At 43.9% G+C, this 13,387-nt stretch overlaps 1 protein-coding gene across 2 annotated transcripts in view; it reads left to right on the top strand.

The window, feature by feature from the left end:
* The first annotated feature begins 1,170 nt into the window (after positions 1 to 1,170).
* Positions 1,171 to 13,387, top strand: part of ADAMTS12 (ADAM metallopeptidase with thrombospondin type 1 motif 12) — a 396,268-nt gene continuing 384,051 nt past the window's right edge. The window contains exon 1 of one of the 2 annotated variants that reach the window (XM_049707993.1): positions 1,171 to 1,600. In XM_049707993.1, coding sequence (XP_049563950.1) covers positions 1,474 to 1,600 — 127 coding nt within the window. In that variant the 5' untranslated portion in view covers positions 1,171 to 1,473. The remainder of the gene's footprint in view (positions 1,601 to 13,387) is intronic. The other variant, XM_049707992.1, reaches the window with a different exon arrangement.

Below are 13,387 nucleotides of genomic sequence, written 5' to 3' on the forward strand. Positions count from 1 at the left end.
AAAGGAAAGGGCCTCGGGAAAGGAATGCAGCTGGGCTAATGCCTTGATTTAGCCTAGGGAGAACCGTCTCAGACTTCTGACCACCAGCACTGGAAGATACTAAATCTGTGCTGTTTTGAGTCACCAAACTTTTGGGAATTTGTAATGGCAATAACAGGAGTCTTATACCTACCCCTTGAAATGTCGTGGTGTGTATGTATCCAGTCTGAAGTCCTTCAAACTACCTGCCCCAGGCTTGTGAGGACCACCTTGTACTTGGATCACTGTTTGACTTGGCCGCACTGGCCGTGGGCAAGGTTGGATGAGTTGGTACCCTGCCCCCCTCCTCTCACTGAGCACGTATGGATGGCTGGAAGCCATGGAGAACCAATATGGGGCCAAATTCCTCCTGAATGGAATAAGGAGGCCCGTTTCAGCCCAGAGGTGAAAACCTTGGCTGGATTATCCCAGGAAGTTCTCAGGATGCCTGACAAGCACCCTAGTTTGCAGCATTAGCTCGTTGAGGTAAAGCTTGAGCCCCTGAATGGTTTCCCCTTCCAAGGTCAGCCTGTGCAGGTGAACTGGAGAAATACCTTGACACCTTCTTGGGCTGACTTACTTCCTCTGCTCTCCAGGTTTCCTTTTGGGTGAGTGGAGGTAGGCTTAGGAAATTAGAAAAGCACTAGAGAGACCTGCAGACTCAGAGTGGCTCATCGTCCTGTGGTCCTATGCATAGCCTCATGGTACAGATGAAGGGACTTGTCCAGGGTTGAACTAGCATTTGAACAGACCATTTCCCTTTGTGTGACTTGGCAAAGAGAAAAATTGCATGTTACTTTTTCAAATGAAAGCCCTAGCCGGGCCTGGAAGAGAATCGCAGAGACCGTCTGAGGAGCCTTGGTAGAGCAATGGTGGGAAAAGTTCGGGAACTGGGAAAGGCCGGAAAGGGGGCAGCACTGAGCTGAGGAGGGTCAGGGAGTGGGGTCCTCTCTGCCCCATCCCTGCGCTCAACATTTTCCGCCTGTATGAGGGGCTGGCCTGGGGGGGCCTCTCACTCGGAGTCCCGCCCAGGGTGACTCTCCCCGGGGCTCCCCTATTTGGCCGGCTTGGCCGGGCTCTGGGCGGGGCCGGCGGAGCGCGGGGGTGGGAGTCCCGGAGGAAGATGCGCGGAGCTGTCTGCGAGGAGGCCTGGCGCCCAAGGCAGAGGGGTGGGGATCGGGGGTGGGCTGCGCCCTCCCGCTCTGACCCATTCCGCACCCCACGGAAAGCAGACGCTGTCAGCTGAATCACTCCACTTTCGGGAGGAGGGAGGGGACGGAAAGGTAACTAGCCCCTTTCTGCTTAAAAGAGCAAAGGGAGATCGTGGGCAGCCTTGCAGCTTCCCCCTCCCCACTCCTGGACCATGCACCCCTGCATCTTCTTGCTCGGCCACAGGCGAGGACTTGATTTCTTGAGCTAAAACTTGTTGACTTTTCTCTCCGCAACAACTGAACCATGCCATGTGCACAGAGGAGCTGGCTAGCAAAGCTCTCCGTGGTGGCTCAGCTCCTAAACTTGGGGGCCCTTTGCTATGGGAGACAACCTCAGCCGGGCCCTGTGCTCTTCCCGGACAGGAGGCAAGGTTAGTGGCTTTTCTTTATTTCCTTTGAAAACCGCAGGGGTAAGACTCGAGCAAAGTTGGTTGCTCTCTTTTCCCTTCCCCCACTCGGCTGAGCTCCGCAAAGACGTTTGGCTGAGTTGCGAGGAAATCTGGGCTGGGAGCATCTTGCATTTCAGTGCTTAAGGTGTAGATTCCTTACTTTTTACCGAAAGGCGAGGATCCACATCTCTTTTACACCGAGGATGCTGCAGTGAAGACTCTAGAGGTAGCTCGGAACCACCCCCAACTGTCTCTTTTGTCTCTTCTGAATGCTGCACTGTTTCAATCCCTACTTTTCAGATGCTGAAAACGGAAAATGATTTTTTTTAAAAAAGTTCCAACTGTCCACTGGCAGTCATTGCCATGTTTTTAGTTAGTTTGAAACTTCTGGTGAGGTAAGGGGAAATGTGGTTCCAACCCCCCCTGCTGAGTGAGCTTGGCTGTATTTTCCTGGAAAGATTTAGGGCTGTGTTGTAAAAATAACAGACCTTTTAGAGAAAATTTCCTACCATAGGGGCACACCTTTCCCTGTCCTGTCTTGCTGGTCACAGCTGGCTGCTTCTCTTTCAGAATTTCATGGAACTCTACAATGCTATAGAAAGCATTGGAGGAGTTGTGATGGAAAATGTGTTATTATTATTATTGTTGTTATTATTATATATTTTTAAAACCTAACACCCTGAGCAGGATGGTATTGTTGCCTCTGTTTTTTTTATTGGACTTGCAAGGGTCAGACACACTTTCCTGTTTGGTGGGGAGTTCGTTGGACTTCTGAGGGGAAACAGTCATGGCAGCAGCAATGACCTGCGTGGCTGGAGTGTGTCCCATGTGCCAGGACTGCTAAGGCACTCTGGTGTGTCAGCCTCTTGACCACTGACAACAGCTGCCTGGGGTGCAGGGACCACTGTCACCATCCCTGCTTTACACCCATAGAAGCTGAAGCTTGGGGACTTTACGGGCTTAGCTATGGTGGAGTGAGGTTTTAAACCCAGGTAGCCACACTCCAGAGGTTGGCTTCTTACAGTCAAGCAGCATTGTCCTAGAACAATAATAGGGACAACACACTCACACACACACACACACACACACACACAGCACGGGGTTAGCATCCATTAAGTCCTGCGTCTGCTGACAGTGCTCAAGTCTCGGGAAGCTTCCATAGCCTCCTGACCCCCTTTAATGCCCAAGACCACTTGGGTGGCAAACATCACCAGCCTGACCTTGTTGAGGGTTTCTGCCTACGTTGCAAAGTTCAAATACTGCTGGAGACCTCATTTGCTGCTCACTTCCAGAGCCATCAGAAGCAGGTCCCTTTGCTTTCCTGGGAAGCCAGAACGAGCAAACCCTGGGGTGAGATGTCAGTCAGCCAGCACTTGCTTGTGTAAACGGTCCAGATACGATCTCCCACCCCCAAGTTTAAAATAGCGTTTGTTGTTCTTTGAAAAACAGCCCTTTTGTGAAAAGTCTCTCTTTTGCTGGCAGCACAAACAAAGCCTGCAAGCACTTCCCAGGGCATTTGGAGATGATTTGGTTCAAAGACACGCATTCTCCTGGGTTGGTTTTCAGCTCTGCTTGTTCCACATCTTTGTAAGCAAATTCAGCTTAGTGTGGGACAGACTCCACTGGGACTTGCTTTCTCCTCTCTAAAAAGTGAGAGATGGTTGTCTTTCCCGGTCACCTTTAGGGTTATGGGCTGAGAGGAGTTGATACCGAAAAATAGCTGTACAGTACTCTGAGCTTATTAGTGATGCACAGATATACATAGATTTAAAAAATAATTTCCAAAAAATGTTCAGATTTTAATTAAAGACCTAAAATGTAAAACCTGAAACCATTGAAATCCTAGAAGAGAACATAGGCAGAACACTCTTTGACATAAGACGTAGAAATATTTTTTTGCAACTGTCTCCTAAGGCAAAAGAAACAAAAGCAGAAGTAAATAAATGGGACCTGATTAAACTTAAAAGCTTTTGCACAGCAAAGGAAACCATCAACAAAATGAAAAGACAACCGATTGAATGGGAGAAAATATTTGCAAATGATACAACCAATAAGGGGTTAAGATAAAAAATATATATATATACACACATATATATATGTATAAAACTCAATATCAAAAAAACCAAACAACCCAATCAAAAAATGGGCAGAAGACCTGAATATACATTTTTCCAAAGAAGGTATAAAGATGGGCAACAGGCACATGAAAAGATGCTCAACATCAATAATCATCAGAGAAATGCAAATCAAAACCACGATGAGATATCACCTCACACGTTTCAGAATGGCTATCATCAAAAAGTCAACAAGTAATAAATGTTGGTGAGGATGTGGAGAAAATGGAACCTTTGTGCACTGTTGGTGGGAATGTAAATTTGTACAGCTACGATGGAAAACAGTATGGAGCTTCCTCAAAAAGCTGAAAATAGAACTACCATGTGATCCAGGAATTCCACTGCTGGGAAAATATTGGAAGAAAATGAAAACACTAATTCAAAAAGATACATGCACACCAGTGTTCATAGCAGCACTATTTACAACAGCCAAGGTATGGAAGCAATCTAAGTGTCCATCAATAGGTGAATGGATAAAGATGTGGTATATCTATACAATGGAATACTACTCAGCCATAAAAAAGAATGAAATTCTGCCATTTGCAACAATGTGGATGGACCTAGAGGGTATTATGCTTAGTGAAATAAGTCAGAGAAAGACAGATATTATATGATATCACTTGTATGTGGGATCTAAAAAATAAAACGAATGAATGTAACAAAACAGAAATAGACTCACAAATATAGAGAATGGACTAGCGGTTACCAGTGGGGGAGAGAGGGGTAGGTTTAAGATAGAGGTAGCGGGTTAAGAGATACAAATTACTATGTATAAAATAAATAAGCTACAAGAGTATATTGTACAGCACAGGGAAATATAGCTATTATTTTGTAATAACTTCAAATAATTAAATAAATAAAATTAAACTAGAAAAAAATTCAGATTTTTAAAAGTCTTTTCATCAAAATATTTGTTCTCAATCAACTCACCAGTGGATTTACAAGTAATCCCCATTTGGTTCAAAAGAGAAATTTCTGAGCAGATTTCCATGTAGAACTAAGAGAGAGAGAGGGAGAGAAGTGAGAGAATGAGAATAAGAATGAGGGCAAGCTAGTTAGAGAAGGAAATTCTTTTTTTAATTTAATTTTATTGAAGTATAGTTGATTTACAATGTTGTGTTAATTTCTGCTGTACAGCAAGTTGATTCAGTTATACATATGTATACATTCTTTTTCATATTCTTTTCCATTATGGTTTATGGCAGGATATTGAATACAGTTCCCTGTGCTATACAGTAGGACCTTGTTGTTTATCCATTCTCTATATAATAGTTTGCATCTGCTAATCCCAAACTCCCAATCCATCCCTCCCCCAACCCTTTGACAACAAGTCTATGCTCTATGGCTGTGAGTCTGTTTCTGTTTTGTAGATAAGTTCATTTGTGTCATATTTTAGATTCCACATATAAGTGATATCATATGGTACTTGTCTTTGTCTTTCTGACTTACTTCATTTAGTGTGATAATCTCTAGGTCTATCCATATTGCTGCAAATGGCATTATTCCATTCTTTTTTTTTTTTTTTTTTTTTTTGTGGTACGCGGGCCTCTCACTGTTGTGGCCTCTCCCGTTGCGGAGCACAGGCTCCGGACGCACAGGCTCAGCGGCCATGGCTCATGGGCCCAGCCGCTCTGCGGCACGCGGGATCCTCCTGGACCGGGGCACGAACCCTTGTCCCCTGCATCGGCAGGCGGACTCCCAACCACTGCGCCACCAGGGAAGCCCTATTCCTTTCTTTTTGATGGCTAAGTAATATTCCATTGTATATATGTAACACATCTTCTTTATCCATTCAACTGTCGATGGACATTTAGGTGTTTCCATGTCTTGGCTATTGTGAATAGTGCTGCTATGAATATAGGGGTGCATGTATCTTTTCAAATTAGAGTTTCATCTGGATATATGCCCAGGAGTGGCATTGCTGGATCATACGGCAACTCTATTTTTAGCTTTTTGAGGAACTTCCATACTGTTTTCCATAGTGGCTGCACCAATTTACATTCCCACCAACAGTGTAGGAGGGTTCCCTTTTTCTCCACACCCTCTCCAGGATTTGTTATTTGTAGACTTTTTAATGATGGCCATTCTGTCCAGCGTGGGGTTGTACCTCATTGTAGTTTTGATTTGCGTTGAGAAGGAAATCCTTAAGGCTTCCAGGGAATAGGATGACCAGAGCTTTGCCTCCACATGACCTGCTTGCTGCTTCGTAATTAAGCAATCTCCCTAGACTTCCATTTCCACTCTGACAACATTTTTGAATTGCACCCAAATTCTGAACATTTAAACTTTCAAATTACTTCAGATGTCATGTCTGCCATCCTCCTTATTTTTGCAGATGAGGAATGAGAGGCCCAGCTGGTCCGTCAGTCAACATGCATTTACTGAGCACCTACTCACTGCCGTTCCAGCAGCGGCATCAAGGGAGTCACACAGGGTCCTGCAGTAGGAGGCCGACTCAGAACCTCCATGACTATTAAGGTTCCTTCTAGTTCTAAGCGGCAGGCAGAGTCTGGATTTTAGATCTAGGAAGGACCATGGAAATAAATCCAATCCTTTCTGGGACTAGAAACAGGTAGATTGGGCAATCTCTGCCCACTATTCTTTCCACATCGCTCAGTGGTGACATACACAATTGTGTGATGACCTCCACAAGGCTCCCAATGAAGTATCAGAACAATAGGAAATATTAATCTTGCACACAACACGTGGCCTCTCTTCTATAGCTGACTATATCCCCTCAGCTTCGTTTTGCCCTGTACTGTTTACAAGTCACCGGTCACTTCCATGACCTCTTTTGCTGCTGACAACTCCATGAAGCTGAGAGGACCGGCACCTCATCCCATGTTAGAGACATGCTCCAGGTTGCACAGACTTGGGCGGAACCGAGGGAGCGCTGCAGTGCGTTTCAAGACCAATGTCATAATCATGTATTTATGCCATTTGCAAAAAATAACTTCTGCAAGGAGGAAATCATTTCAGATCTTAATGTAAGAAGAGCCTTCACAGGGCTTCCCTGGTGTGCAGTAGTTAAGAATACGCCTGCCAATGCAGGGGACACGGGTTCGAGCCCTGGTCAGGGAAGATCCCACATGCCGCGGAGCAACTGTGCACCACAACTACTGAGACTGTGCTCTAGAGCCCGCAAGCCACAACTACTGAGCCCATGAGCCACAGCTACTGAGCCTGTGAGCCACATGGCCCCAGCCCTGTTGTCACCCTACCTTGATGTCTGGCTCTCAGTGGTTGCCCCTTGAGAAGTAGTGAGAGCAAAGGTTAGGAGGTTGGGCTCTGGGGTCAGATTGCCACAGCAGGAATCCTCACTCCTCTTTATTGTCTTTTTACAGAGGTGGGGATGAAGGCTAAGACAAGGGACACTTGTTAATCATATTCCAGATAATTGTGAGGATGACCAAGACCAAATTGGTATACTCTAAACGCCATCTTTGACCATAGAAATGGGAAAAATTAGGAGTTATTATTATTTCCTGATATCTTATTTCTCCATCCCTGTCATATCCCCTCTGAACACTGCTTTCTATTGGCCAGGACGATGGCTAGCTCATCTTCCAAACTAAACACCTACTGAGAGAAAGCCAAGATGAGTGCAAACCTCTCCCCATCGCCTGGAGCTTACATGTACTTAAGGCCACAGAGATCCCTAGTAGCCAAGTTTCTATCTTTATTTATATGTATTTTTGGCTGCACCTCGCGGCTTGCAGGAATCTTAGTTCCCCGACCAGGGACTGAACCCTCGACAGTGAGAGTGCAGAGTCCTAACCCCTGGACCGCCAGGGAACTCCCCCAATTTTCTATCTTTAATACCAAGAGTAAGTAGCTAGTGTTTAGCTAGTGAGTGCTATCTGTCAAGCACTGTTCCAAATCTATCACATATATTACTACATTGAATTCTCACAACCACCCTAGGAGGGAATACTATTATTGTTATGCCCATTGTGTAGATGAGGCAGGTGCAGCTGGGCCACCCACGGAAGCTACACTCTGTGAGTGGCCTCCTGTTTCCATCCACACCTATTGGCAGATGTGGCTTAGCCGCTTCCTTTGCAGTAAAATCAAGAGGTGAAACTGGTCTTACCTCCCATTACTTCACCTGATAAAGAGGCAGTTATTTTCTCCATTTATTGCTGAGTGACTTGAGGCCTCTTAAAGAAGTCATGCAGTTCTCTTACTGTCAGATCATCATCCCCAGGGGCAGTGCTATTCTCTCTCCTCTGCTATCCCCGCTGCCAAGTACAACTGCTTATGTACACAAAATGCAGTGGCCAAGAACATGATTTTGAAATAGAAAGCACAAGATTTTAATCCAAGTAACATTGCATGTTGGCTTTGTGACCTCTCTTACATTCTGTTTCTTTTTCTATGAAATGGGGATAGTAACTGAATCTGTGTCAGAGTCGTTGTGTGTATTAAATGAGGAGTATTGTAGCAAGTGTTCATTAAATGGTTACTATAATTATTATATGATTATACAACCAGCTTATGCTGGCTCTCTTAAAAGCACATTAGATCAAAAGCAACTGGGTCAAAAGCTGTATATGTATTTGCTCTTTTATTCTTTGGGCAATAGGTGCTGGGGTTTAGGCAAGTTAGTCTTTCATTTTATATTTAAATCATGTTTAATTCTTTGAGATGTATCTTCAGAGACAGGTCCTATAAGGCAGCGGTCTCCAACCTTTTTGGCACCAGGGACCGGTTTCGTGGAAGACGGTTTTTCCATGGACGGGTTGAGGGGTGTTTGTTCAAGCTGTAATGCGAGTGATGGGGGGAATGGTTCAGGAGGTAATGCGAGCAATGGGGGATGATGGGGAGAGGCAAATGAAGCTTCGCTCGCTGGCCCCCCTGCTCACCTCCTGCTGTGCGGCCCGGATCCTAACAGGCTGCGGACCAGCACAGGTCCATGGCCCGGGGGTTGGGGACCCCTGTTATAAGGGACATAAGAGCTTCTCTTGAGAGGAGCTAGCATCAGGACAGGACCACGTACAGGGGGTACCATTGTAGGATAATGGCTATATTCAGTTGAATAAGACTTTTTCTGTCCCTTACTGCTCTCCACTGCTCCAACCCTGGAAGAGCCAGAGACATCACTGTGAATCATAGAAGAAAAGAGAAACATGAGGGAAATACTAGAGAAGCTGACTACATCCAACCTCAGCCAACCTGCCCATTCCCCGCTGAGGTCTGAACTCTGAAGGGCAGTGAAGCTCTGATACTAACGAGGTCCAGATATTCCTTGGGGAGCTGGCAGTACAGAGGCCTGAGTCAATTTGACTCCTAGTGTGTGGTACATTAGCACTATTAATTTGTGTAAAACACCTTTCTTGTTTTGTTTATTTACGCATTTTGGTCCCCATTCTCCACTCCCATTCCTCTGCATAGAAAACCATTTTAATGGGTTCCATATGTATTTTTTTGTTCGAGTATGTACTGGCAAACTCTGTGTTATTGTTTTTGCGTGTATTTTCCATGAATGTAAATGGCTCTGTAGTAACTTGTTTTGTTTCTTATTTTTCACTGAGCATTGTTTTTAAGGTTTGTTCATGTTGCTTTGTGCTCTGTTGCTCTTAGTTGCTGCAGTCAGAAACAAGGGTCTGGACTTTTAATAGTCTCTTAAAAATTGAGACTATTGGTTAGTACCTAAGAGTGAAAACTGTGCTCTGTCTCATATTTCCCTCTTTCTTTCTTTTATTGAAGTATAATTGACCTACAATACTGTTAGTTCCAGGTACACAACATAGTGATTTAATATTTCTATACATTTCAAAATGATCACTGGTAAGTCTAGTTACCACCTGTCACCATACAAAGATATGACAATATTATTATTACTATTTTAGATTTTAGCAAAAGAATTTATTTTTTAAAAAATTTAATTAATTAATTAATTTATTTTTGGCTGTGTTGGGTCTTCATTACCGCACATGAGCTTTCTCTAGTTGTGACGAGCGGGGGCTACTCTTTGTTGCAGTGTGCGGGCTTCTCATTGCGGTGGCTTCTCTTGTTGCGGAGCACAGGCTCTAGGCGTGCAGGCCTCAGTAGTTGTGGCTCGCAGGCTCAGTAGTTGTGGCTCACGGGCTCTAGAGCGCAGGCTCAGTAGTTGTGGCGCATGGACTTAGTTGCTCCACGGCATGTGGGATCTTCCCAGACCAGGGCTTGAACCCGTGTCCCCTGCATTGGCAGGCGGATTCTTAACCACTGTGCCACCAGGGGAGCCCAGAAGAAGAATTTATTAAAGGGATCCTGGATTGCTCAAAGAAATGCCAGGAGAGCTGAGAGCCAAGTGTGGATGCTTTGCAGGAAGAACAAAGGTCAGAATATGGCTGCCTCTGCGGCCACTGCCTCTGCCGTGTCCTACACACTTCAGCTTGTGATGCTCATCCACTGGGGCTAGATGCTGGGTGCTGCTTGCGAGCCCCAGCTCCTCCTTCATCTCGGGGCCGCTACCATAATCCCTGCTTCTTAGTATCACTGCTTCTGGATTCAAAGTCAAGGCAGTGCCTCTGATGAATGAAGCGTGAGTGTACGGGTTGCTCCAGAGCTGCTAGACTGGTGAGGGACATGCTTCCTGCACTTGCATCTTCTCTCCTGGGAGGTGGGCTCTGTTCCCAAGACCCATGATGAGGAACTCCCTAAATGTGGTAAAGACGTTCAGATGCAAGGCCGCCATAGGAACAACAAATGGTCATCTTTACATCTACTGTATGAATGATGCAGCTAGACCTGGTGGAGGATACAGAGGTGAATCACACCTAGAACTTGCCTTCAGAGGCCTTATAGACTTGGAATTCTCTTCCTTTCAACGTGTACATTTATTTGGCACCATAGTTTGCAAAGCCCTCTCATTGTCATTGTTTCATTAGCTCCTCCCAACAGCCATGTAAGGTAGACAGAACTGATATTATCTCTATTTTATACTTGAAGAAGCTAAGAAGTTAGGTGATGAACCCAAGGTCCCACTGCTGGTGAGTGGCAGAGCGGGAACTTGGCCTGTCCTCTGATTCCAGGCCCAACGTCAACCAGAAGTAAGACGTGATCACAAATATTTTGCTTCATTGATTCCTAGGCATGCGGTTTTCCCCCACATTTTTTTTTATGTTAACAAAACAAGCCTTTATTTTTAACTTTTCATCACAGAAATTTTCAAATGTACACTAAAGAAAATAATATAATAAACTCCCATTACCCAGCACTTCAATAACTACAAATTATGGCTACTTTTGTTTCATCTATAATCCCCCCTCACTCCCACCTCCGCCCCCAGTATTTTATTTTATTTATTTATTTTTTAAAACTTATTTATTTTTGGCTATGTTGGGTCTTCGTTGCTGTGCGTGGGCTTTCTCTAGTTGTGGCGAGGAGGGGCTGCTCTTTGTTGCGGTGCGCGGGCTTCTCATTGCGGTGGCTTCTCTTGTTGCGGAGCACGGGCTCTAGGCACATGGGCTTCAGTAGTTGTGGCACATGGGCTCAGTAGTTGTGGTTCGTGGGCTCTAGAGCGCAGGCTCAGTAGTTGTGGTGCATGGGCTTAGTTGCTCTGTGGCATGTGGGATCTTCCCGGACCAGGGCTTGAACCCCGTCCCCTGCATTGGCAGACGGATTCTTAACCGCTGCGCCACCAGGGAAGCCCCACCCCCAGCATTTTAGAGCAAATAGGCTTCCTTAAAAGATAGGACTTTTAAACTTAGTGATTACACACTTCACATGTCTGTTTCTCTTTTATCACCTCACCAAGACACTAGATAGAGTATGGTGCCACTTTATGCAAATTTTTTAATTGAGGTATAATTGATATATGACATTCCACTCAGATGTACAACATAATGATTCAATATTTGTATACAGGGCTTCCCTGGTGGCGCAGTGGTTGAGAGTCCGCCTGCCGATGCAGGGGACACGGGTTCGTGCCCTGGTCCGGGAAGATCACACATGCCACGGTGCAGCTGGGCCCGTGAGCCATGGCCGCTGAGCCTGTGCATCCGGAGCCTGTGCTCCGCAACGGGAGAGGCCACAACAGTCAGAGGCCCGCGTACCGCAAAAAAAAAAAAAAAAAAAAAAAAATTAAAAATATATTTGTATACAGTGAAAATTATCACCACAATGTTTAGTTAACATTTGTCACCATAAAATGTTAAAGATTGTTTTTCTTATAATGAGAACAACATTTAAATTTGCAATAGAGTATTATTGACTATAGTAACCATAGTGTACATTACATCCCTATGACATACTTATTTTATAATGAGAAGTTTATAGCTCTAGATCCCCTTCACCCATTTTGCCCAACCCCACAAGTCTCCTCCCATCTGGCAACCACTGATCTGTTTGGTGGATCTATGAATTCAGTTTTATGTCTATTTTTTCAGTTGTTGTGTCTTTTAGATTCCACATATAAGTGAAATCATACAGTATTTGCCTTTACCTGTCTGGCTTATTTCACTGAGCATAATATCCTCAAGGTCCATTAGTGTCTCAAATGGCAAGATTATATTCTTTTTTAATGCTGAGTAGTATTCTTCTGTGTGTGTGTGTGTGTGTGTGTGTGTGTGTGTGTGTGTATGTGTATATATATATGCCATATCTTTCATATTCATTTATCTACTGATTGACACAGTTGTTTTTTTTTCATATCTTGGCTATTGTAAATAATGCCACAATGAACATAAGGTGCGTATATCTTTTTGATTAGAGTTTTTGTTTTTTTCAGATAAATAACCAGAAATGCTGGATCATCTGGTATTTCTATTTTTAATTTTTTGTTTTCCAAAAAAATTTGGATAAATTTTACTTATTTTTTCTGCCTAATTGTTCTAGCTAGGAACTCCAAAATATGTCAAATGAAAGTCCTATGAGTGAGCATTCTTTTCTTGTTCCTGATCTTAGAAGAAAAACTTTCAGCTTTTTACCGTTGAGTATGTCATATATGGCCTAGGTTATACTGAGGTATGTTTAGTCTACACCCACTCTGTTGAGAGTTTTTATCATAAACAGATGTTGAATCTTGTCAGATGTTTTTTCTGCATCTATTAATACAAGCATGTGATTTTTGTCTTTTATTTTGTTAGTGTGCTGTATCATGTTGATGGATTTGAAGATGTTGACCATCCTTGCATTGCTGGAATAAATCCCCTTTGATCATGGTGTATGATCCTTTTAATGTATTGTTAAATTCAGCTTGTTAATATTTGTTTCGGATTTTTGAAATCCGAATGAAAGAGATTTCTGTGCATTAGTTTTGTATCCTGCTACTTTGCCAAATTCATTGATTAGATCTAGTAGTTTTCTGGTAGCATCTTTAGGATTCTTTATGTGTAGTATCATGTCATCTGCAAACAGTGACAGCTTTACTTCTTCTTTTCTGATTTGGATTCCTTTCCTTTCTTTTTCTTCTCTGATTGCTATGGCTAAAACCTCCAAAACTATGTTGAATAATAGTGGTGAGAGTGGGCAACCTTGTCTTGTTCCTGATCTTAGAGGAAATGGTTTCATTTTTTCACCATTGAGAATGATGTTGGCCGTGGGTTTGTCATATATGGCCTTTATTATGTTGAGGTAAGTTCCCTCTATGCCTACTTTCTAGAGGGTTTTTAGCATAAATGGGTGTTGAATTTGATCAAAAGGTTTTTCTGCATCTATTGAGAAGATC

The sequence above is a fragment of the Orcinus orca genome, chromosome 3 (assembly GCF_937001465.1).
Source record: "Orcinus orca chromosome 3, mOrcOrc1.1, whole genome shotgun sequence".
In the NCBI taxonomy this organism is placed as follows: Eukaryota; Metazoa; Chordata; class Mammalia; order Artiodactyla; family Delphinidae; genus Orcinus; species Orcinus orca.